This window comes from Diadema setosum, chromosome 8 (genome assembly GCF_964275005.1).
Source record: "Diadema setosum chromosome 8, eeDiaSeto1, whole genome shotgun sequence".
NCBI classification, from domain to species: Eukaryota; Metazoa; Echinodermata; class Echinoidea; order Diadematoida; family Diadematidae; genus Diadema; species Diadema setosum.
This window is the reverse complement of record NC_092692.1, coordinates 35,147,134-35,174,502: the sequence shown is the minus strand read 5'-3', so window position 1 is coordinate 35,174,502 and position 27,369 is coordinate 35,147,134. Positions and strand designations below refer to the sequence as shown.

The window sequence follows — 27,369 nt, the reverse complement described above, 5'->3', positions numbered from 1 at the left end:
AGACTAGAGACAATTTCCACCACGACTGACGCTGCAACAACCCCGGTGATGGATTCACTCACGCTAGTGACAGGTTGGACCCCCTCCAAATAAAAAGAAAAGAAGCAAATAGCACAGTTTACAGTAGATGATCGAGACATATAGCATAGCAGTCATAGTCTGTCTGCAATGTTTCATAAATGAAAGAAAAAAAAAATGTGCAGAGAAAACGGAATTTCATCGGGATTCGAACCCGAGACCCACGGATGGCTGGACCGCTTCACTTACCGAATGAGCTATGGAAAGCCCCAATATATTTTCGTCCCAGAAACTTTAGAAAATTCTCAATGCTTGATTGACCAGAAACCTGACATGAGCCCGAAGGATGGAAATCAACTTCGAGATACACTTTTAATCTTGTTGCGGTATTTCCTATGTTTTGTCAGTGTATGGACTAAACAGGGAGCCCACCTCCCTGGACTAAACAACACATTATTTCTATCGCATGTACACTCATGTTTACATATAACATGCCAATACTTTTATAATCATAAACAATATTACGTGTATCTGTTTGTGCATTCATGTAATCATTTATCTATCTATCAATACATAAAATCTTCGTATATAATATCAATTTTGTCTATTCATTATTCCCTTATACACCTATTTGTCAGTGTTTGTGTTGAGTCATCTCGGCGTTTCCTCGATGAGATGTTACCATGGTTACCATTCCTCTTATTCACTATATGTAGAAGAGAATGTACAACTACCTACGACAGACGTGTCAACCACAGTATCAACCACGTTACAGACGTCACCAACTCCGCCGGCTGACACTACGTCGCCGTCAACTTCCTGCTCAGCGTCCGCTCCGTCATCGACATCACCCGTGGAGGAAGAATATACATCGATGACCACGTCTTTATCAGCAGGGACAGGTAGAAGCATCTTGAAGGAGCACACACATACGTCAGCCGGACTAGCGCCAGTCCACTTCCGTTTTTCATAACCCGGACACATTTTGGTCAACAACTGTTTTATTCATTTTAAATCTTCTTATAAAAGAGCATGGTAGAAGACAAATCTCCGCACAAAAAAGGGAGGATAAGTAGTACGCTATCAAAAACTTCAATGATAATTATGAGTAACCCTAACCTCGAGTATAAGCTAACTTCGAGTATAAGCTCTATGGGGCGCCAAGTGTCGATTTCGTTACGAAATGGACCATTTTGTCAACGAAATGACAGATTTCGTAACGAAATCGATCGTTTGACACTTGGCGCCCCATAGAGCTTATCCTCGAGATTAAGGATCACCCTCTGAACGTAACTATTGACTCACTTTCTGCGAGACATATATAAACCTTTTGTGTCCTTTAAGTGCAAGATGGCACCGAAAATTCCATAGCATTGTACGCACTGCCAAAAGTCCCTGGCTCATGACAGAAACGATTGATTCCAAATTATGGGTCATTCATGGAAAACACTGTGGGTTTGTCAAGTTTGTTGTGTTTTGCTATTAGGAACTTTAGATTTTGATGTTCTCAATCAGAGGAACCTACATTCTACGAGCTCAGCATTTATAGCATGTATAGTGGGGGTCCCTCCATATTTCGCACTATGCGCAATGTTATATAGTACTTTTCTTCGACCACTTCTGTTTTTATCACAATATATAATCATTATAAGCTTCATCAGTTGCATAGTCTTTTTCATTCTACAATGTTAATTTGATTACCTTATTCTTTGTTATCAAATGAAGTGAAAGTCATGCGGTTTGTCAAAAAATGAAACTAAACTTTGACATTGGAATTGATATTGAAAATTTTCGACGCGGACTAATACTTTGAGACGACGACTGCGTTGGACTTGCACAATAAATGCACAAAGACTGCTAGCATTTGCTAGATGAAGGTTGCCAGAGTGTCCCATAATTTGTTTGTTCACAAGTTGCTCTATGTTTTTCATTTTGTATTTCACATTTCTGTTACATTTGTTTGTTATCCTCTATGTCTTTTTTTACTTGTTATGTACTGAACAAATATGGCATTAACCCTATTGTTTTTAAACGAATGGAATTCCGAGTCTAGCAGCTCCCCTTTTTCTTCCTAATTTCTAGTAACAGGCACCTTATTCAGAATACTTCCTCAATGAAATAAGTCTATAACTCGCTCATAACTTTACATTAACTTGAAAATATGGGTGAGGTTCGTTAAACCGAAAAGGAAAAGAAGGCGCGCACTAACGAACCTTATATTGTTTTCGGGTTGACGAAACTAAGGAATAACGAGCCTTTATATATTCGAATAAGCAAACCTTTGGGATAACCAAACTTTGGAATTAGGAATTCGGATTTTCGGATTAACGAACTTTCCGAATAAGCAGTCTTCAGAATAACAAACTATAAACACAAAAATGAATGCACACAAACACATGTAGGCCTACTTCAATGTTTTTGTGTGATGTTGTTGTTGTTGTTTTAATCAAGGAATGATGGTAATACTGGTGACTGCTGAGGATGGCAAAAAGATCGTAGAGGCCAACATCGAGGACCTCGTGTTTACAAGTCTCCTACAGTTGACGAGAGAGCCATTCTCCGTAGCCTTTGACAGCATCGAGCAGCGACTCTACTGGACCGAGAACGGGGTTGCCGAGGTGTGGAGTGCAGGTTACATCAATAAGACGCGGACGGCGGCGACAAACAGTGGGAAAAGTACGGCCTCTTTTTTCGCTGGTTTGAGATTAGAATGTCATTTTACTTCACACCACTACACTGACTTCACTACACAATATATATATATATATATATATATATATATATATATATATATATATATATATATATCTATATATCTATAAAGATAAGTAACAAAGCTGCAACAAAGTTCATGCTGTATTTACCAACGGTTTATTTCTTCACACAAATTTTCGAGCGTCTCGCCGCCCTTTCTCAAGTGTTGATACTGAGAGATGCGGTGTTATATATATATATATATATATATATATATATATATCCCTTCCGTTTGGGTGTTAGTGTCTTTTTCTGCATATCTTAAAGGTGCATGGTCCCGGTGTTTTAGTCAGATGCGTACGCGGGCGCACGGCGCAAGTTTCCTATAGAGACCTATGCTATCGACTCTTCTTTGGCGCTTACGCTGTGGCCCACTTCCCCGAGTCCGAAGCAGTCCGATCCACTGTAGTCAGTGGTCCGATCACAGTTCGGCTCATGATTCGGCTGAGAGGGGATGACAGCTTTTGCAAACTTCTTTTGTGATGTCATAATAGGAAGCACATTATGCACGCACCCTGGCATTACTACAGACTGCGTGATGCGCAGAGAAGACAACGAAGGCAACGTTACTTAGCAACACCTACGCGCTTTACTCTTGATGACAGCTCAACTTCGGCAATCTTCGTATCAATGCTAACGGTGATCGGCAGTATCATCAACAGCGCCCTCTACACTACCGGGACTATGCACCTTTAAGTATTTCAATAATATCAAAACCTAAACTTGTCAAAGAAGTTTCGAAAACTAAGTTTGATCCGTTGTTGTGTGCTCTCAGTATAATATCAGACGCATGCTTTGGTAACCACAGAAAGATCATCAAATATGTAAATTTCATATAGACCCTACTTGTTATTATTATGGCTTGTAACACGGAGGTGCGGTGCTTTGAAATGAGGGGTAAGGTTTCTAAATTGATAAGTCGCTTTTTTTTTCCTTCTTGATGAGTGAGTTTCCCAATGTCTTTTTGGTCGTTATGCATTCTCACATCAACACTAACATGGATTCAAACAAACGTGTACACGAACGGACAAAAAACCCCCAACAACAACAACAAGAAACAAACAAACGAACGAATTCCCACACATGTATGGGTATTTCAAATAAGACTCAAACTATTTTAATCTCACAGAAATCTTCACATTAACTTCACATCAGAGTCTTACACCTAGCCTCACAGCCACATCCTTTCGAAGCATTCAAGCTTCGATTCACCCTCTGTGGCGCGGGCCTTTGAAACAGTGCTTACGCGTGGCATAATGTACAACCAAGTGCAAAATGAGCTAACAACCTTGCCAAGTATATGGTACCACTATGTAAATTTAAATGCTAAAATTAGAATTTTGTTCAATTGGCATTCATGGTTGACCAGCTGAGAAAAACAAAACAAAAACAAGAGGTAACTCCATGCAAAAGAACAGGTTTTTTAGTGACTCTCCATAACCGCTGCATGTTTTGCATTTTGCAACATTTAAATTTTACACCTTATCCCATACCTAAAAATTCCGCCCTTTACCCGGAGAGTGAGACAGTAATAAGAAGAAGGGTACTATTTTAAATATAATTGAATATCGATCTTTTTGATAATACCAAGAATGCATTGATATTCACTAATAGAATGGAGAAATAACCGATAAAATGTAATATTTCCAAACTATTGTTGAGGATTTTTTTTTATTCATTGTTCTACTTTTTTATTTTTCATATTATTTACTTGAAATTATTTGCTATCATACATTCTATCGATGTATTCATTTACTTACTTAACTGAACCCAGGGCCAGTCCAGGTCGCAGTATTCGAAGTCACCAGGACACTGTTTGTCGTGTACGATGATAAGTCGGCTGTAACTCACCTTGACATCGGCAACCCCGACTCCGAAAGAAACTTTGTGACAGGACGAACAAAAATTAGTGCCCTGGCTGTCGACACTGTGAGATGGTATGTTTGGTGCTCGTCACGAGTCCGACACCCAAGAGTCATGCAGCGCACGAGTCATGCAGCCCACGAGTCATACAGTCCACGAGCTTGCCTTGTGTCGTACTCGTGGGCCTTTCGAGTATTTGCCTGTGTAATGCCAAGCTCATGGGCTGTACCAGCATGACAAGGGAGGTGTTAGAGAAGGAGCTAAATCTCTATCCAATTTGTGCAAATTAATGCGAAGGTTCCATAGCATGAATATTGAATGCTTAGTATTCCATTGGCTTTGATGTTTAATGCCCCAAATCCGCTCTTCCATACAGACTTTTGATATAGAGGTTAAATAAGAGGTTCTTGATTTTGACAATTTTAAGCTGAATATCAGAGAAAAATTTGAAATCCTTTGTGGAACTGTTTTGTCGTTACTGAAGAAATCCTTTCAGTTTTTCTTCAAATATTATTGTTATATATATATATATATATATATATATATATATATATATATACACCCCAGGACTGAAAAAAAAGGAGCACTAGTAGAACCCTTATGCATTTTGTAAGATTTGTAAGATTTTATTGACTCTATCGACCCCCTCTCGGGGTATGAGAGTACAAACATATTTACAATATATGAATACAAAAATATAAGTGATAATGTACATGTACATGTGCAAATAACAGATATATGAATAAATATGTTTACAGAACAAGGCGTAAAGGACGTTTAACTACTCTACCACTACGTGTACAAACATTCACATCTACTTTGCTTTCTACAAAAATACTGTCTTTTTTCTTTGGTATTGAAGAGAACTGAAACATAATAATTCTGACAAATTTGGCTAGTTTTTTCAAATGGCAAGCATTAGTTGAATTGAATAATTTGGCCATATGTAATGCACTTGGTCTACTGGCCGTCAAGCTACTTGGTAAATACAATAATCTCTCATTGTTAAAAAAGGGACAAACAAAAATATAATGAAATTCATCCCCTATATAGTCGGATGAACAGATAGTACAATGCGATTCATCTATCAAGCTTGAGTCAAACCTGCCCTTATTAACGGGTAATCCATTAGATCTACATCTGAATTTACTTAACGTAATATAATCTTTCTTACACAAGGCCTGAGTTCTCCTTAAACATTCTATAATTTGTACAGATTCTATTTGACCATGTTGCTGCTCTCCACTCTTGAAAAAACATATCATAAAGTCTAACTTTTGAGGTGTGTGAAATCCACGTAGCACTAAATCCACCCCCTTGTGCTAACCACACATTCCCTAGCCCTGCATAATAAAAAATATTTGCGATAAATAATAACCATTGTGATTTTGACGGGGAGTGTATGTCTCCTTGTAAATCCAGCAGAAATGTGAAAATTGCACAGTTTTATTAACTCCAAGGTACACAAAGTCATCTACAACCTCAAGTGGATCACCAGCATAAACGAATTCAGGAATTCTTCTAACCTTCCCACGGGAGAAGATAACAATTTTAGTCTTGCTTGCATTTACAGTCAAGCGCCATATCTGGCAATAACTATCTACAGCATCAAGAGCTTTTTGCAACTCCTCCGGAGTTTCTGCTAAAATTATTGTGTCATCTGCATAAAGTAAACAAGAAAGATTTAAAGCTTTTTTGACATTATCAGAATACAGGTGGTAAGAAATCTCACTTTCCAAATATTTAAGTCCACCACATGAATTTCCAATGTATTCTTGAAAATCATTCAGATAAATGGCAAATAAAAGCGGGGAAAGGTTTTCACCCTGTCGTACACCAGTGCTACAAGTAAAAAAACTCTGACATCTCCCCCATAACCGCCACACATGGTCTTTAGCACTTTCATAAATATTCTTAATGACAGTAAACAGTTTACCCCTAAGTCCCATCTTCAACATTTTGTACCATAAAGATGATCTATCAATTAAATCAAATGCTTTCTTGTAATCAATAAATGCACAGTATAAGCGTTTTTTTATTTTGCAAATAAACATCAATTATAGTCTTCAAAACAAAAATATGCATGAACAAGTTAGCATTTAACCATTTTGTGCATCATTTTGTTTGCCATCAGGTTTAGTACCAGGATGAGAAATGTTTTGGATTGATAATTGGCTTATGCGTGTTTGATAGCACTGTACAGTTGGAGATTTACAATTTTAACTGATTTTTATTCGTGTGTCCTGTTCTATAAACACTAAATAAATGCTGCCTAAAATATTGAAAGGGACAGCGATCTGCTGCTCGCTCTTTTTTTTTTTTTTGGTGTTTTTTTTTGTGAATGAGAAATAATGCATACTGAAATACTTCTCAATTTTTCGATTCAAATTTCATTTTATTCTTCGACAAAAGCATATACAAACCACTTCCTCTGGTATAAGGTAACCAAAACTATGTGAAGTAAAAAGAGTATACAATAATTGTGGAATCTTATGATAATTTTACATTGTCATGATATCTGAAGTGGTAGAATTGAAGTAAACAATACGCAAAAGGCGAAAAATTAAAAGACAAGCTTATAGAACGTGGACCCCAAAGTAAACTTTCACTGACGTGTTCTACTGCTGTTGTCATTGATATCTGGGTTTTGACTTCTTTTAAGACGCAGTAACTTGCATGACTCATGGAAGCAAGAAGCATTATGGAAGCGTATATTACATAGATTTAGACTCCTATCAGCTCGTCTATATAAAGTGGATAGAAATGTATATGTTTATTAAACTTAATGTTGACGGACGCATCGTGTGTTTTTATGAGTCAACGCCACGGCCACGACATCCACGAGCCGTACAACCAACGAGTTATACTACCCATGAGTCATACAACCCACGGGTCATACAGCCCACGAGCTTTAGACATTACGTAAAGAAGGCCAATAAGCTCGACACCAAGTAAAATAGGCCCACAAGGTATATTGTCCACCAGCTCAACATGGGCCCTATTCGGCTATAGGCGAATAAGGAAATAATGAAATGAAATGAAATGAAATAAGGCCCATATGCTCAACACTGGGCAAACGAGGCACACGAGCTCGACTCTAGTAAGAAAAAAAGAAAGAATAGAAAAAGACATGGCCACGAGACCAACATTACATCACATGCTTAATGTAGTACAGTAGTGTCGATCTCGTGTTTTTTATTTTTTCTGGCTTAGTATCAAGCTCGTGGGTTGTATCACTCGTGGGATGACCCCATTTTTAAGCCCCTTGTTATTACAACTTTCACACCTCCCCCCTTTTTTCCATTTGATCGTGACTTATAGTTTTCTTTACTGGTCGGAAGTAGGAAGTATCCATCGCAAGGCCTTGAGCGCATCGGACAATGTCACAGAACTAGTATACGAAAGCAGTGCGCTTCAAAAGCCGACTGGGCTGACAATTGATGATTCGGAAGGTAACGAACGTTGTATTACAGATCATTCACTGTAAATATTTACTGTGTTGTGAACCAGATTCTGTTGCAAGAAAACCCTAAATTTAGATTATAAAAGAAAATGTTTGTTGCAACTGATTGACAAATTGCCCTACATCGAAGTAAATAGATGTTGTAGGTTCGAATCCTGCTCGAGTATGTATGCCCATGATTTTTTATTTTATTTTATATATCATGGCTACTACTAAAACACTAATCAGTTCAGTGCTTCTTTACGTTGATGTAGGGCAATTTGTCAATCAGTTGCAATGAAAACATCTCGACGGAAGAATTTCATGACGGTTTTATTTGAAAAATGTTTGCTGTTGTTGTTTTTTCCTCGAAAGCTTTGGCTGAAAATCAAAATAACTCGGAAGGCACTCTTGTCATTTTAAACCAATCATTGTGTAAGTTTTCCTTAATTTATCGTTTGTTCGGATCTAGTCCAAGATATCTTCCACTTTTGAAGAAATAATGATGTGTTTTCTGCTTTCTGTCCGCGATCTAAACCACAATTTAAGTACCGTTTTTTCGTACCTTTTTTTTTTTTTTTTTTACTTCTATTATGAAATGTGTAGCTAGAAATGCTGCATAATTGTACAGACGATGGTTAAGTTGCGGCCCTTGTAGGGTCAGTTTGTATAACTTCTTTGTATTCCTTTTCATTAGCGTCTTTTTGAATGTCATCTACGGTATGCAATAAGACAATAACAAATTTGATAAGGTACCGGTAACTTTATCTGGTCAATGCTTTCGAAACGTAACAATTGAAGGAAAAAGTTTAGTTATTTATTCATTACCAAAATTTCTCGTGAAAAGTTATGATGGTCTCGACTGCTACGCAAATTAGCTGAGGCGATCATGTCAAACATGCATATAATAATATTATATTTCCCTCGTGGCTTGTACAGAAAGACTCTTATGGAAATCACATTATTTTGATGTAGAAACTACTATGTGTTCTCCCCTAAAAGTCTTCACTACTTACCTTATACCTCCGATAATCTGAAAAAATGTGATTTTCTCTTACTTCCTTTTCAATACGTTAAACTCTATTATTCGGACGGAGATCAATCTGAAACACATTAGTCAAATCGCTGAGCTGTCGAGTTGCATGCGTGTAAGTGTACGCGGCGGATATTATGACTCGTTAAGCAAGCAAAACCGAAAAATTACATTTTACTCTGACCTTCAAATTATTCCTAATCTGCATCCATCTTGGGTTGATTGATTTGTTTCATTTTATCATAATATGAGGATAATTCTCTTCCCTTTGAAGAGCGTCACAAGAACGGATTACACGCTTTACCATTAGTTGGCTCACACTTGAGTGAAATCGTGATCGTGTTGATGGTGTTTGTCCATCGTTTTTGTTGTTGTCTATCACTACAGGAAGGTATCTATTCTTCAGTGATTATCAGAATAAGAAGACGTTTTACAAGGATCTCGAGGACAGTGCATCGACAACGACTTCGACTCAAGTAGCGAATCAATACGTACATGGCAACAATAAGCCAGTGGACGTGTTATATTCGAACGGGACGGTGTACTGGCTCGGCAGAAATGGCGTCGTCGTGATGGAAAACTTTTTGAGCGCAGACCAGACGCTCACCTTCCATACCTTCAGTTTGGCAAAACCACAGCGAATGACTTTCGCCTTCGTCTTGACCTGACGGCCCTACAGACAGGAACTCTATTGCATGGCATCCCTCTTTAGTTTGTTTGTTTGTTTTGGCTTGCTTTTATCAGCGCGGCGTGTGTCTGTATCTAAGCGAACATGAGCTTGCGTGTGTAAATCTACATCGGAGTCTGAGATCCAGTGATGAACACCTGCATTCTGTCTGGTTAAAACGAAGTTTTATGTCGGGCACTTCGGTCTGTTCAACAAAAGAAAACAATCACAGAGTTTTACATGTCTTACAGCCCCAAGATCAAAGCAAAACACCCAACTTTTGCTTAAGCACCCCTGAACATCCACATATTTTTTAATACAAAAACATAGAAAGAAACAATAACAAAGTCGAATTTGAAAAACCTACCAACACCATACAAAACTTTTTTGAATCTTTGTCTTCGGATTTCTCTCAGATCTTTTTTTTTTTTTTGGGGGGGGGGGGAGGGAGGGAGGGGCGTTGCCTTTGTAAATAGTTTCTTATAGAGTCTATGTAAGTCGGACAGTAGGTACCAACAGACACAATCCTTATCCTTTTGTCTGTGAATATTAGTCACATTCTTACTTATCTCGACTTTGCTGTCTTGAGTGTTACCATGGTAACTTGAGGGCATGCCGCAAACACTCTACATTATTTACTATGCATTCACAATTTGAGCCTGTTCTTTGAATTCAGAGATTGTATTGTTTCATGAATGATATGATCACTCGGAATCTAATCATGTGATTTTTTTCAAGTTTTTGTTATCAAATGTGCCTAATATCATTCATTGTGATAATTACAGAAAGTGATATGTGATGAAAAAAAAAAGATTTTTCTTTTCGATTGTATCTCCTGCATCATGAACAGAGAGCTCAAAAATATCGCGCATGTTGAATGATTCCAAATGTGCTGGAATGTGAAACTACAGGGAGGAGAAATTGTATCATTTTCATTCATTCATTCATTCATTCATTCATTCGATTATTCATTCATTCATTTATTCATTCATTCATTCATTCATTCATTCATTCATTCATTCATTTATTCATTCATATTTTCGTTTCCAAACAATATACATGTATGCTGCTTTCAACAAAATAATAGTAGGCCTACATTCCATGCCGTATCATCTTGCTTCTTAGAAGAATGGAAATAAAAATGGAGGGGCTGCTGAAAGCGAAATTATATGATGCAGTCGTATCAATTACATACAAAACTTATACAAAATAGGTAAACAAAAAGAAAATTGATCTATGCAAAAATACATATTTTGTTTTCATGTCACTTGCAACATTTACGAACGACATCTTTGACTAAATAATAATTGACCGCCACATCCTAAAGCCTGAAGTAAAGGTGATTTTACTGTGGAAAATCATTACATAAATTACATTCTTACACTCGCAGGACAAGTTTTAAATGCAAATTGAAATCCGAAAGCAAGAAATTATAAAGCAGAGGGGTGAAGATAACAGGTATGAGTTTTCTTCAATTTGTATGCCCTCCGTACAGAGGACAGAGCAAAATTGAAGCAAACTCAAATTGAAATCTACACGTATTTGCATTTTGATATACATAATTGTTATTACGCTTGAAAGTACGAAGTACCCAGCTTTTTAACTTTTATCTTAGAATGAAAAAAAAAGCAACTTAGATATTGTCAATATGGGGAGAATAAAGAGACTTATAAGTACGTATAAGGCCATATTGACGTCGCTTTAATTGTTATGGTTCTGTCGGTCGTATCAAAATGATGGGAAGTGAGAGTGAGAAAGGATCGACAAAATTGAGTTGGTAGTACGATGGCATATCATGTGCTAAATGGTTAATTTGCGTGAATAGTGTGGAGTTGTGGCTATTTTCTGTGTATATAAATAAGTATGTGTGTGTGTGTGTGTGTGTGTGTGTGAGAGAGAGAGAGAGAGAGAGAGCCAAGAGAGAGTGTGTGTGTGTTTGTGTGTGTGTGTGTATGTGTGTCTGTCTGTCTGTCTGAGAAAAAGGGAGGGGGATCAATAAAGTCATACAGTTAAAATCCGTTTGATAGCAAGTCATAAAAGGTTGTTGAGTAGAAAGTAGGCCTATTCCTACTGGGGACGGGGTTTAATTATATTGTATCAAAGTGATATGGAACGTATTGATATAGGCCTACATCAATGAATAAAATGTAAAAACATACTATGCTGGAAAGAAAACGCTGTACAAGTTAACGTTTGTGTGTAGATGGGGGGGGGGGGGGATTTACCCTAGCATTCGCCCTGCGATATGATTTGAGCGTTTATTAGGCCTACTGTCTGACTTGTACTGGATAGCATGATAAAAGATGAACAATTATGAGCACTGTGTTTTCATCTGATAACATGTCGGGGCAACGAAAACTGTATAGTCTGTGTGTTTATAAATGTCTGGTTTCCCTGAAACCTCAAATGCACATGAAGAAAGAGAGAGAGAGAGAGAGGGGGGGGGGGGGGGAGAGCAGACAAATGACAAACTAAACCACAAACCAAACAGCAACATCAAAACAAGCATACACTCTTAAGCTACAAAAAACAAACAAACAAGCAAACAAACAAACAAACAAAGAGACAAAAAATAAACAAAATAAACAAAAAAGTGCTGGAATTCAGACTAGAGATCTGGAGAGGACCCTTGTCAGCAAACAATTTAATCAGTAGACCATGATAGCCATCCAAGCAAAGGCCATTGGACAAATTCTTCTTTAATTTTATGAGGAAAGGGATGAAAATAAAATATATCAATTTGAAAAAAAAAAAAAAAAAAAAATAAAAAGGAACCTGGCGTAAATACTCAATCTTGAGTGATACACGCCATTAAACAACAACAACAATGACACTGCCATATCTATAAAACAATAACAACAACAAACAGGATCATTCGCAGAGACTCCAACCAAAAGCACCTTCTGATCTGGAGATTCTCCCGCTTGAAACCCCTAGTAAACGGGAGACTCCAAGTTGATGTGTGCGAAGCGCCAAGTTTCTAGGGTTCTAGATGCTCTCTGGTCGCTGGTGCTATCTAAGCCTTATTTTTTCAACATACAATAGCAATAAGTAAGAAATCCTTTCCAACGGGAGACATAGAGCCAGGGCGGGAGAAATTAAATCTCAAGCGGGAGAACGGGAAATTTTGCAAAAATGGGTTTTCGGCGGGAGATCTCCCGTCGAAAACGGGAGAGTTGGAGTCCCTGCATTCGCTCTCGAGCTGCTCTATATAGTCAGGTCGCTTAACGTCAAATTTTGAGATTACCGTTACACGGCGGATAAAAGCACCAAATTTGGAGAGATGACCCCTCAGGACCTACTCATTGACATTTGAGTAGGAGCCCTTTGCAAAATTTTTATTTTCATGGTATAAATGCTGAATTTCATTTTGCAGAAAATTTCGCGGAAATGAAACTTTCGCAAATTTCGCGAGGAGCTGATATCGCAAAATCAAAATGCGCGCGATTTTAAACAATGCATTTGATGCCAGTGGCAATTTGCGGAAGTTTCATGCTGCGAAAAAGACCGTCGGCTCCAAGTCACGAACATTTCATGTCGGGAAAATAACACCGTATTTATGTATCTGAGAGAGTAAAGTAACGAAAACGAGGTTCACATTTGTGGTACTTTTTTCATTTTTCATGGAGCTGGGAAACATGAACCCAATCTTGAATTCCATGATCAACAAAGCATTTGAAACATAGAGGTGGTTGAATTAATTACCGATTTATGAAGAGAATAATGCTGTCGAGGTGTCACAGTGAAATGTACATTTGCCAGTTCAGAGTTATGTACATAAAGCATAGACCCGATATTAAAGGGGCTGCAGATCGTTTTCTAATGTTTTTTTTTTTCTTTTTCTTTTTCTTTTTTTTTTGGGGGGGGGGGGGGAAGGAGGGGGCTGCGGACCGTTGACGGGAGTGTTCAAGGGTCAGTGATCTCCCCCTCCCCTTACCATTAGAAAACGTTCTAAGCCCCTTTTATAAAGTAACTAAACTGGGAATAGGGACCTACACCATGCACAATGTGACAACTCAACAGCATTTTCTCTTCATAAATCGGTAATTAATCCATGTTTCAAATGCTTTGTTGATCATGGAATTCAAGATAGGGTTCATGTTTTCCAGTTCCATGAAAATAAAAAAAGTACCACAAATGTGAACCTCGTTTTCGTTACTTTTAATACTCTCTCAGATACATAAAAACGGTGTTATTTTCCTGACATGAAATGTTCGTGACTTGGAGTCGACGACCTTTCTTCGCAGCATGAAACTTCCGTAAATTGCCACTGGCATCAAATGCATTGTTTAGAATCGCGCGCATTTTGATTTTGCGATATTAGCTCCTCTCGAAATTAACGAAAGTTTCATCCCCGCGAAATTTTCTGCAAAATGAAATTCAGCATTTATACCATGAAAATAAAAATTTTGCAGAGGGCTCCTACTCAAATATCAATGAGTAGGTCCTGAGGGGTCATCTCTCCAAATTTGGTGCTTTTATCCGCCGTGTAACGGTAATTTCACCAAGCGACCTGACTAATACTCTCTAGATTCGATTCTATGCATTTTAGCTCGCAGTGCAGTCGATCGAACGCTCGATAGAGCTACATGTATTATGGTATAGTAGTCACGTCAGTGCGGTGATTCCAGAGAAGGAAAACATGATAAAATGTCTGATAACGTCACTTCTCTTTCTAAAAGGCCCGTCAGAAGGTGTCGAAATACGTCATCAAAGCCATGGAAGTCAAAGAGACATGAAACCAAGGAAAAGGAGCGTGAGGTAGGCATGATGATATTGCATGTCGCTGCAGAAGCACCTTGCCTTGGATATTTTTGCTGCTTATTGTTGTCCCACTTACTTATATTTGTGTAAGTTGGGGTTGAGCAGTCCTTCATAGGAGTAGTTATACGCCGGGTTTAGCCCGACCAGATTCAGACGCCGTGCGAACCCCTGCATAATGGGCTGTGTATAGATAACGCCGGGTTGTCATACTGACATAAATCTACGGGTTATCAATGAAGCAAGCACTGAAGCAGTTATTCAGATATCGTCAGTCGAATTTCATATGTTAAATAGGCCTAGGACCCCTAACACTTTTAACAGTTAGAACACACCAATCGCATTAAAAAAAACAAAAAACAAAAACAGTTAAACCAACAACACTCACTGGCAGAAAATTTTCATTCTGAGCTGAGTTTAGCTACATAGATAGGAATATATGCTAGGATCTGACAATAAACGAATGTAGGAATAAGGATTAAGGAATCAGTCACAATCTATGACTCTACCACGAGGTTTGAATTTAGAATATCTAGACCGTCTATAGAAACTTCTAGAAATCGTAGAATGGAAAATATAAATAGCATCTAGACATGAGACAGTAGACTAGCCACTATTTTCATGTTCAAGTGACTAGAATCTAGGTATTATTATTCCACTCTAACTCAAGTGACTGACCATGATGACTGAGCTGAGCCATGAGGTTTGTTTGACCATGGTCACTTGATTGACCATTTAAATTTATTTCCCTTGTTTCAGAAAAAGGGAAAAGGAAATGCTGAAGCCGTAGGCATTTAATTAGAAAGATCCATCTGTCCGGAGGAGTCTTTTATTTTTTTGACATTATCACTCTCCTCCGTAGACAGACGGAAGTTGATAGTACACATCGCTGTGTGGATGGTCTTAACCACTGTCTCTACATGTATGGAAAATTGGGTGAGGTACTGTACCTCGCCCTTCTCGATTGCGTCTAATTCATGGCCCTAGGTCGGCAAATTTAAGCTTGTACAATAGCAAAATTATCATTTCAAGAATGCACTACATTCCCCAGATTAATGAATAATCCAACATTTTGGTAGAATTTTCAACGTAAAACACACATCAACCAGCCTGCCGCGTCGTCACGTTCAAACTGCAGAAACATATGAATCCATTATTAGCCAATCACATGCGAGGTAGTTTCTACTTGTTTTTTTATTGAAACATGTACCTCGCATGTGATTGGCTACAGATTCAAAATGGCGACTTACAGCTAGCGAACGGTAATGTTGCGATATGGATAAAATTTCTGCCATATAACCTAGTTACTGTGAGTATTTCGATTGCACAATGTGAACAATTTACCCCAAATATTGCTGCATAATGTGTCATGTCATGTCAAACTTGTTTAAATGTCAAAAAGCTGTCTGAAATTTGGTTTATCATAACGTTTGATCTGTGCGCAACCGCTGGCAGCGTATCCACACAGGACCCGGCATCATTGACTTCGGTCTGTATAAGGAGGGTATCCGTGAAGCCAGACGCAGTCTCCGGGGAACATTTCCCCGACGACCAGATAAAGACTGATCTTTCAGTCAAGCATTTAATATGATACACTTTCACTGTGATGCAGTCCATGTCTAGGTTGTGCGCAGTAAAAGACCAAAACCAGAACAGGAGTCCGAGCCAGAATTACAATAAAAGTTGTAGTTCATGAAATATGTCCTCAGGTCCAGTGATTATTTAACAAGGTTAGGGCTTGGAGTGATCAAGGGTGTGAAGTATCCATTAAGTCAAGTTTAACCCTATTCCCATTGGGGGGGGGGGGGGCATTTTTTTTTTCCTTTCAAGTATCGCACAACTTTTGAGACCAAATTTGTTGCTCCCGGGCATACCATTTTGAAGCTATACCCCTTTGAAAAAAAATTCATCGACCCAAAAATTGCTCAATTTTGTGTACAAATCCAATGTAAATTGTGTTTTTGCAATTAATTGATACAAAAATAAGTATTCTTACATACATAAAGAAATAAACTGAAGCCGAATTTTTGCTTCAATATTATTGTTGAGGATATTGAAAAGGATATGTTCACCAAAAATTAGAAGTCTTGGAGCATTATTTTTTGATTTACAGGCAAAAAAAAAAAAGATTTTCGCATGAAGTAGCATATGATATAAAATACATAAATTAAAATTTGAAAAATCTAACTATACAGTCTTGTAGATTACATTGGCCTCTACCTCAGTGCAAATTTTCGCGAGGATCGCGCGATCCACGACCGAGATCTGAAGGGGGGCCAAAAAGGCCCCCCTGGTTTCAAGTCCCTCAAAAAACCTGGTGGGATTAGGGTTAATTGATTAGTCAAATTGTTCTTGCTTTGCAATGTTCTGTGTGAAATTTCTACCCTCCTCTTGATCTTGCCATGATGATATTGATCTCAACAGGTTCAGGCCTTGTTGAAAAAGGACCCGTGGGACAGGACAGATGAGGAGGAGAAGATCATCAAGAGAAACAGGAAGATTGTCAAGACTATCGAGAAAAGGGCGAAATTGAGAGAGCTCCTGCGTTATAAATCTCAAGAGGTATAGCTTATAAAATATAGTGTACTAATAAAATGCATGCATTCACTTTGGATTGGATGTAAATATTTAAAGGGACTGTACAGTACTGGTTGAGGTGGGAATTCATGTTTTGAACATTCCTACCAAGTGAGATAATGAGAAACCTCCTATGAAATATGAAAGAGCATGTAATTTTAAGAAGGATTCAACGTTTATTTGACGAAAATTGGTTTTCAAATGGCTGAGATATCCAAAAAAGTGATAATAATAAAAGACTACAGGCCTCGCCTTTTATTAGGATCTCTTTGTTCCACCTTGTTTTGGGATATCTCAGCCATTTCAAAACCGATTTTCATCAAATAAACTTTTTATACCCCTTAGAATTGCATGCTCTTTGACATCTCATAGAGTGGTTTCTGAATATCTCGCAAAACGTTAAAAGCTAAACCTCGACCAGAACTGTACACACCCTTTAATACATTAAAACACACCTTTAATCAAAATGGTTTGGACTGAACCATGTCCACATTTCAAAAGAAAATCCCAAAATTTGATCAATTAATAGTGGGGGTTGTCCCGATGTATATAATTACATACAGTGTATGTATGGGCTGTAATGCAAGTAAAGGTCCCTCTGGGCATAAAGTACTGAAAACGATATTATACCACAATATTGTAGAATGAACTTGGATTTATTTATATAAACAAACCGTTTTCTGAATTTCCACTCCCAAATGCCTCAAGTATTGCTTTAAAAAAAAGCATGTTTTGCCCAAATACTGCCACTTTTTGATGCACCTTCGAGATGCATTCGCAAGCAGCTAGCTAGTTGATCTTTTTTTGCGCATATTGCATTGTCAAACTTCTGCACTGTTGTATGGCATTTGTGGGCAACAGCTCTTGGGACCCTTTCCTATTGTCAGAACCTATCCACAATGAATTTGTCTTTTTTTTTATGTCAGTGTGTCATTTATATGTGAGAGAAATATTAAGAACAAAGTGCTAAGGTGCATACATTACATTCATGTGCATACAGCACAGTGATAGAGCATAAAAAAACCAAAGATGAGCGTAATTACTGATTTACCAAGCGAACTTTCAGGGTGTTTTTTTAATTGTACTTGTCAACAGTTTTGTGTTTGTTTATGTTAGTTTGAAGATTCATCAGAGGAGCTCGAGGAGAAAGTGGCTGAATTGGCAAAAGTGATTGACACAGCAAAGCACCTGGTGGTGTACACAGGAGCAGGAATAAGTACAGTGAGTCTCACTCCACAGTAATTCCTTGTTGGAAAGTCAAAAGTTGTTTTTGCATGACTGTTAAAATCATATTTTTAAAAGCGAAGAGGTTTGCTTTGGTGTAATATCAGGAAACCAAAGCGTATAAATGCGTGAAGCGCAAGACTACTTATGAAAAGGAAATTTTGCCACTTTCTTATTCTTGGCATACTTATTCATTTGTCTCTTTATTTTTAGATGTGAAAATGGTCATATACCCGAAGATTGACAGTTTCTCTTTTAATAATAATTTTTTCTTGGTAATTGCTGTACGTCAGTGAAGAGTAAGAATTCAAAACCTGATATGAGTCTATAATAAGTAGCCCTTCTAATGATATGATATTCTGTGGGAACATCCTGTGCAATGTTTCGCTGATTTGGCATTATAACATTCAAATTTTGAAATGACATGCAAAGGATCACTATACAGTGCACTCCCGTTATAACGAACATGGTTATGTATAACGAAGTTCTGGTTACAACAAAGCAAAAATTCAGGTTATAACATTATCAGCTCTATGTTCTTTTATTGTTTAATTTGTTCGGTTATAACAAAAGAAAACTGCCTGTCCCGAGGACTTCGTTATAACAAAGTCCACTGTACATACTTGCATGTGCGTATTTGATTATTTCATGAACACAAGGCTTTTACTTTAAGTAACAATGTATGACTATGAAGTATATTTTGCAGTGTTTTTATTTTTGTGCATTTGAGCAATATTTTATAAAAGTACCCCTCCCACAGCACATGCACAATCGTCTTCAAGGTGGGAAATTGCTAACTTTAAACTATTCAACACTTCTTTCTCGCTCCCTCAATGTGGCTCTTGATCTTGATTTATGAGCACATTATCTTACAAGTCCAAATTCACTAAATTTGCATGTCGTCATTTATCTCTGTTATTATTTGTCCCTCCCAGGCCGCTTCTATTCCAGACTATCGAGGTCCTAATGGAGTATGGACACTCCTGCAGCAAGGCAAGGCCAGCTCTCTACAGTGAGTAGCCGTTAACCCTTTAACCCGTTGAGGACAGTTTGATTTTGCTACAACACGCTTTTCCTGTAGACACTTGCCCGAGTATACTCGGGACTCGTCCTCAACGGGTTAAGGATCACTGGTACACTTGCATGCATCAATCTATTGGTTGAGTAGAGATGCAGTCAGTAGTGATAGAGTTACCCCTTTAACTATTGGGGGAATTTGCTGCAGGATATGATTAGCTCGTCTTTGAATTGTCAACTCCGAATTTCATGATGTATGCAATATCAGTACTCGGCAAGTATTCACAGAAAAGTGCATGCTGAGACATGGCGTTTGATGGAAGAAGAGAGAGTGGAAAAGATTGAGGCTCAGTTTGACATCATGTAATGTGGAAATGACCGTTTGCTCGTGACACATTTTAAGCCTATTGAAAATAGATGTTTTTCATCTTGATGCCATAATTGATGGGTCTGTTCTTCTATAATTAAACTCTTTATGTGCCATGTTCGCACACCTGACTTGGTCGACAGTGTGCCGAGTTGGCATATCTTACTTAAAGGGAAGGCAAACCCAAAGAACAATGTGGATTGAGTGAAAGCAGCAACATTAGTAGAACACATCAGTGAAAGTTTGAGGAAAATCGGACAAGCGATGCAAAAGTTATGAATTTTTAAAGTTTTGATGTTGGAACCGCTGGATGAGGAGACTACTAGAGGATATGACGTATGAGTGGACAACAATACAAAGAAAATATTTAAAGGAAATTCAACAAAAATTCACTTTTCTAGAATTATGAAAGAGCAATGGGCCAACCGCTTTCAGAAAGCAGGGGGAATAATTGCTACCCTTAACATATGTCAATATCAAGTTGATGGAATTTGTAATTTTCATGAAAAATGGATTTTTGCAGAATTTTCTTTATATTTTCTTGGTATTGTTGTCCACTAATACGTCATAACCTCTAGTAGTCTCCTCATCCAGCGGTTCCAACATCAAAACTTTACAAATTCATAACTTTTGCATCGATTGTCCGATTTTCTTCAAACTTTCACTAATGTGTTCTACTAATGTTGCTGCTTTCACTCAACTCACATTGCTCTTGGGGTTTATCTTCCCTTTAAACACGCAAAATGCCTTTTTTTTTTGAGACATAGCATTACTTTTTTGTTATTGATCTAAGGTCATTCAATCTGTTTAATTAAGAGTGTTAAAATGATAAATGCAAAACACAATTTCACTTGTAGGTGCTACAAATTCAACAGATTGTTGGGTTTGTGCATTTTTTTGAATCACACTTTTTCATGGTAATTGATAGCAATATGTACCTTGTGCAATGTGTAATGTTAGATTGTCTACGAATAAATGGTCTTGCAAACCTCACATTTTGATCAGGAGGATTACAAGCGATAGCATTTTTTTTTCTTAGCAGATGACACAATTTGTTTTCTCTTTCTGCATTATAGGAACAACTCACTCGTTGATGCGGAACCAACTGTTACTCACATGTCGCTTGCCAAGCTGGTGCAAGACAAAAAGGTATGGTCGAAGTCTGAACCGATATTCTTCAGAACGCACCCAGAAAAAAAAACAATCTTATTTCTAGTATGTATCAATTTTTTTGAAATAATTCAGAGGTTACTCAACTAAAAGTTGTATGTGGTCAACAATATTTTCATGCCAATGTACTCAACCTTCACCTGTATCTAGGCATTGATAAAGTCTGCCATCAAGTCTGATATATGGCAGCCGTGTCATTCATTTAAAATTATCCCAATGCAATGACATTTCTTGCCTTGGTCCCTGATTGACCCAAATCTCCATTCAAGTACTGCAAACACACATTTATATTTTGTGAGGTTTTTTATTTTCGTAATTTTTGTGAGTCAGGTTCTATTCGCAAATTCAACAACACAAATCTATTAACTCCGATCTCAACGTGAATGCAAAATGCGTGTGTACATTTCTTGGTTCATTACTTTACTCCACGATGGCGAATTTCACAATTGCTAAAAATTGTTGGGAATTCTCGATTAGCAAAAGATTAGACTCGCCAAATGTATGCTGTATAATATAGTAACCTTGACTGCATGTGACCTCTGCAGATCAAGCACGTTGTGTCTCAAAACTGTGATGGCCTTCACCTGAGAAGTGGAATTCCACCGGAGAAGTTATCGGAACTTCACGGAAACATGTACATAGAGGTAAGAAATGAACCTTTTGAAATCTGCTTCATGCATTATTATTCATGACACGTGAACTCTACTGAATATTCATATTAATTGACCAATGGAATGGCGGGCTCCCCACATCCTCCATCTTGCTGCTGTCCGACCTGTCTGCATGCATCACTGACCACCAGTGGATGTCTGTGGCATGCATTCGTCGTATGCAAATTGGGTTCGGGCATACAGACACGCTGATTGGTCGACTTTTGCTCCCGAAATCGGGGACAAAAGTCGGTAATTCAATCGGCGAACAAAGGGATGCAAAGCATATCTCAAAAGGTCCTCACGCTGTCGCGCTCGGCTGGGCTCTCTTCACCATACAGTGAGAGGGCCTTGACAGAAGGCTATGAGAAAAGTGGGTGGAACAGTTTAATATTACGGCCTCTTCATGTTGCCAGTTCTGTATCATGGCCAGAGAGTTTTTTGCATGAAATGAAGAATAAGGCCTCACAGTTGCTGCTGGTAGCCACAAATTTACTCATCAGGATGATGTGTGGAGCTACAGTGAGCCAAGATAGCTGGAAAAATAAATGTATAGAAACGAGCTGCACCAAACAATAGGACCCATCCCCTTAAAAACAAACTCAAGAGTTTACACAATGTTTTGCTTGATTCAGGCCTGCACAGAATGTGACCCGGAGAGGGAGTATGTCCGGCTGTTTGACGTGACGGAGCAGACCTCCCTGCGCAGACACAAGACGGGCCGGAGCTGCCCCAAGTGCGGGGAGCCCCTGCGGGACACCATCGTCCACTTTGGGGAGAAGGGTGCAGTGAAAAAACCCCTCAACTGGGCCGGGGCAGTGGACGCTGCTGAGGAGGCCGATGCCATTTTGTGTTTGGGATCCAGTCTCAAGGTGAGTGAGAGAGTAAGAATATATCAATCAAAATGGGGGAGTGTAGCCATCTGTACTTGCCTATCGATATGGGAAGGACCTGAATGTTGACTGAAACATAATTTTTGTGTTACAAACTCCCTGAGACTGTTGAATTTATGCTGTGCTGGAAATGTTTATCCTCTTTTGGAGGTTTATTGCATTGTCCATTTTAGTGATTGGAATTGAGACTGTCTACAATTCCAAGCACTGCTTGACTTGCCAATTCAAGGACTGTAAGTACTTTGGAGATAATGTTTGACTTGACGTGCTGTTATCATCAAAATAGATTAATCTGGGTAGAGAACAAAACATGCTCAGGCAGGTGTGTTGTCAACCTGTTCATATGTAAATACTGTGGTTGTATTTGGCATGAGATATGAAAATGTGATAATATTGCCCAGAAATGAAAATGGGAGGAGCAGTTGTAACTTTGGTTATGTAACTTCTTGGTGAATAAGTTTCATGTTGTTATTTTTTTTTCACACTTATCTCTGTTATGATTATTGCCATTAATCTATTTCTATCTTTGTTATCATTGCAATTATCATTGCTGTCATTTTCTCTTTTTTTTATAGTCTTATAAGATTAATGGGGTTATTGGTGTTAATGTTTGTTTCAATCACCATGCCAATGCACAGGTGTTGAGGAGATACCAGTGTCTGTGGAATACAGACAAACCAAAGAAGCAGAGACCCAGACTGTACATCGTCAACCTTCAGGTCAGTACTGGGTTATACCTTTTCATCTATACCAGTACAGGGGCTGATACAGGAATTCCTTAAAAGGAAGGCACCTTTACAAATTTAGGTGGGAGGGGGGGGGGGGGGGTGGGGCATGCGCCCCAACCCCATCTTTTTTTTTTCTTTTTATTTCTTTTGTTTTAGCAAAAAATAAAGGGTGCACGCACCTGGTGTGCCCCCACCTGGATTCGCCACTGCAGTATGCTACCTCAATACTGTATACGCCAAATATTTCAAGAGGCTTTTATTTTCGTAAATGTCGAGAGTCGGGTGCTATTCATGAATTCATTAACTCCAAAATATTAGCTCTGATGCGGACATGAATGTGATGTGCACTCATACATTTCTCTCCTCAGTACTGTACTCCAGAATCACGAATTTAACCACTCACAAATGTGGTGGGAAGTTCCGTTCCACAAAAAATTTGACTCACTAAATATGGCGTATACATTTATCGTTGAAAAGACTTGTCTCTTTCTAACTTGTATTTAGGTTAGTTTAGTGGATCCGATGGAAAATGCTTGGGGTGCCATGCACTACACCTGTACCTTGTCTGCTGTCACACACAAGGATGTCTCCTACAGTGGGTTCCATTATTTTGTTCTTGTGACAATTGCTCCATTGAAATGTAAACACGCTAAGCTAAACATAAATTCTACCCACACACATAGCCTCAACCCTAATCCTGATCTTCACATCAAACTAAACCTAACCCTACCACAACCCTTACCCTAACCCTAAGTCCTTGGAGAAAATAAAACCGGAGCAATTGTTGCAGGAGCAAATGTTGTGTTACCCCTACAATGTTTTTAAGTTAATAGATGGAATGTTATTAAACATAATGTTGGTACCATGAGTGCTTAGAGACATAGTCAGGGAAGAAATTTAATCTGTGCTTCTGGACGTTTTTTATCTCCCATCGTAGTGGACTCCGAAAGATAGCCAGGCCACGCTGAAGATCAATGGACGGTGTGATGACGTCATGGTACTCGTTATGAAGCGACTTGGGTTGACCATCCCTCGGTACACAAAGTAAGGAGGACAATGCAATTACGATGATGTAGCATTATATTTATGTGTGTGTGTGTGTGTGTGTGTGTGTGTGTGTGAGTTGATTAGTTTGATTAAGTTGATCAAGATAGCTTTTTTTTTCAGACTTATGCAGAATTTCATGTCACTTTTGTATACATGGGATTATTTTCAAAAAATAATTGTATTGAATGTTTAAAAAAAAGAATGTGATTCAGCAGCACAAGTGAGAAGAATACAGCTGCTTATTTTCTGTTTATTTTTGTTCCAGTTTTGTTACTTATCTTTTTATCTTGCCAACACGTGGACAACCTAATCAACATATATATATATATAAATATATATATTATACAGATATTGACTGGTACGGGGTGGAATATAACATTCTTTGGACCGCCAGGGAGTTATATTTTCCCAAGGGATTATATTTTCCCGAAGCGCGCAGCGCTGAGGGAAAATATGATCACGAGGGAAAATATAACTTCCTGGCGTTCCAAAGATTGTTACATTCCACCCCCTACCAGTCGATATCTGTTATATTAGATGGCCTTGCCCTTGATTATGCTTTACAGAAGAGCCTACACTAACGACGCATAGCCTAACAGTTTATACGCTCATGTTAGCCCGACCAGACGCTGTGTGCGCGCTGTCGCGATTTTGTACAGCGGTCCTCTAACGACAGGTACCTGTAGGCCCTACTAACGTTAAGCTCAAGTCCAGTAACGACGCTTTATAGTTATAAGTTAGGCTCAGGTCCAAAAGATATCAGCAGATGTTCTAGGGTCTACTCACAAAACAATTCTAACTTTACTCTTAGGCCTAACGTTATGGCCTACTGCTTGGCAATTTTTATCATTTGACATTTGTTTCGTAGTACAGGTAGCCTAACAGTTAGATTCTAATGTTTGTTAAATGTTAGGCCTAATTTAGAACTAACGTTAGAATCAAATTGGCTCCCCATGCCCAGTGCATCATCTTTTTCTTCCCCGTGATTTTTAGTCAATTTGTCTTGTGCCAGGACCGGTACAGACATTACAACATTAGGCCTAGTACCTACCTTCTGTCATCAGGAATCTGCAGCAATTTCAAAATCAGTCTCCTTTTCACTCTGTTGCAGAGATGAACATTGTAGAAACACAGTGATTTGCAAACCAGTCTACTCGGTGTCGTAGTCCTGCACTTGTTCGATGTAACGTTAGGCCAACAGTTAGATCTAGACTAGTCTAAATAAGTTACGTCAATAAAGATGAATGAATTGTCCTCGTTCTAAGAACTGAACTGAACAAAATGTCTCGCAGACTATTAACTCGCTTGTTTTAGGAGATGTTTAGTGGAGTTAGAATCCTTATCCTCCAAATTCTTATCGAGCTCGTCGTCGTTTATAGACAAAACGGGGTTCCATTTGGAAGTGTGAATCCAAACTTCGCGGGCCGAGTGATACGTGCATGTAGTAAACGGTACATCGGTACGGTACCTACCCCAACCAGGCAAGCCTAGCGCATGACGGTACTCCGCGTCGCGCCGTGCATGCCGTCTACTCTCTCACGTACATCGTGTGTATGTGTGTGTGTGGGGGGGGGGGGGGAACAGATCATATCGATCCAGACTGCAGCAATCGATAGTAATCGTTTGCTCGTCCCAGTTACCGATGTGGTCCCACACCCTTATATTGGTGTAATTGTTCTTATTTCAACCGTAAGAGGGCGACACACATGGAAGAAATATATTCATTTGACCAGTTGGTGAAATATAACGAGCTGGGAAAATATAACATTTGCGATCCTCGCAAACAGTATCATGTGACAAGCTCTTGACCAATCACATACCAGAAACTGTCTAAGCCATCTAATATATATATATATATATATATATATATATATATATATATATATATATATGTATATACAACAGTTAATAAGTGAATTGTACATATTTTTGGAAATCATCCTGTTTTCTTTCACTCTGTAGGAGTGACGACCCCATCTTCAAAATGGCAACGCCGCTGCGACGTGAAGAAGAGGACAGCTTCACGACCAAGACCCTCGTCCATCCCACTCACCGGGATGACACTTCACCTCACCATAACACATCGATTCAAGCCAAAGCAGAACTTGACGCTGGCAAATATCCACCCGACTCCCACACCGCTCCTGGCTGCAAGATGGAGGAGAGTGAGAGGGTGTCGGGAGATTCTCAAACCTCCGTTCTCCACGGCAACATGCCCGGATGGTTCGGGAAGGGATACCGCAAGAAGGTTCCCAAGAGAGTCGCAAAGAGACGCAGAAGGTCGAGAATGTCGTCTGATGTTCCGGAGACTTGACACGGTCATGACATAGTAATTCAGAAAGTCTTTGTTGAAGATGTCTCCAAGGCCTAGTCTATCTCTCAGATCTTGAGGATGATCTGTGGAATTAGTTTTACCTCGTAGCATAAGATAAGAACAAATATATCAGGGGAATGTGGCAAGACGTGACTGCTACACACTCAATATTGTCTTCCTGTACCTTTCAAGGCTACATTCCTGTATCAGGATTTGTGTGGGAATATTCAGTAGTAAGAGTCAGATTGCTAATATTGAGGCACATTTGGGTATAAAATTTTGAAAGGAGGAGTAGGGGTTGGCCGTTGTGTAAATCACATGTAAAGTTTTGTACATACTGTAACATACAAGTGGTAATAAGTTATTCTTCAGATAGAGATCTTTATTGTAACTTCGGTATCATGAATGTAATTTTCATGATATCACCAGTTTTGGCAGGAAGAATTTAAGATAGTTGGTCATAGATTGTATTCTTTTCTGTCAAGCAATTACAGTGGTTTCATCTTGTACATAAGTAGGTTCCCCCCCCCCCCTCATAACATTTGTCTGTGAGCAATATGTCAGCATTTAGCTGCATCAATTCAGGTGTGATTTTCAGAAATTTTTGACACCAAAATTCACTGAGCTTTTACCTCTACATTCAGAAATTCTTACAGGTACATTTGATACTCTGCATGAAATGTGCATGGAGTAAATGGAATCGCTGGTATTATTCAAAGTGGGGAAAGAAAAAGATTAAAAGGAGAGAAAATTCTTGCCCAGCAAGAGCTTTGTTATATTTTTCAAATGTTTCATCCAGAAAAGTTTGAGGCACAATAACATGCATGTTAGTAGTCATAAAACC

The 27,369-nt window shown here is 38.6% G+C and overlaps 1 protein-coding gene across 1 annotated transcript; it reads left to right on the top strand.

The window, feature by feature from the left end:
- Positions 1-14,411: 14,411 nt before the first annotated feature.
- On the top strand, positions 14,412-26,525 carry LOC140231933 (NAD-dependent protein deacetylase sirtuin-7-like). Its single transcript, XM_072312080.1, has 10 exons — positions 14,412-14,538; positions 16,963-17,100; positions 18,232-18,336; positions 19,275-19,351; positions 20,800-20,872; positions 21,439-21,537; positions 22,179-22,415; positions 23,075-23,155; positions 24,102-24,208; positions 26,174-26,525. The coding sequence occupies exons 1-10, from the start codon at positions 14,428-14,430 to the stop codon at positions 26,523-26,525; spliced, it is 1,380 nt and encodes a 459-aa protein (XP_072168181.1). The 5' UTR covers positions 14,412-14,427.
- The last annotated feature ends 844 nt before the right edge of the window (positions 26,526-27,369 follow it).

Bases quoted from the DNA above. Each gene is read 5' to 3' on its own strand.
- LOC140231933 (XM_072312080.1), top strand. From the start codon at position 14,428: ATGTCTGATAACGTCACTTCTCTTTCTAAAAGGCCCGTCAGAAGGTGT. The intron at 20,873-21,438 runs GTATGGTCGAAG...TGACCTCTGCAG, and splicing joins AGCTGGTGCAAGACAAAAAG to ATCAAGCACGTTGTGTCTCA. The intron at 21,538-22,178 runs GTAAGAAATGAA...TGCTTGATTCAG, and splicing joins ACGGAAACATGTACATAGAG to GCCTGCACAGAATGTGACCC.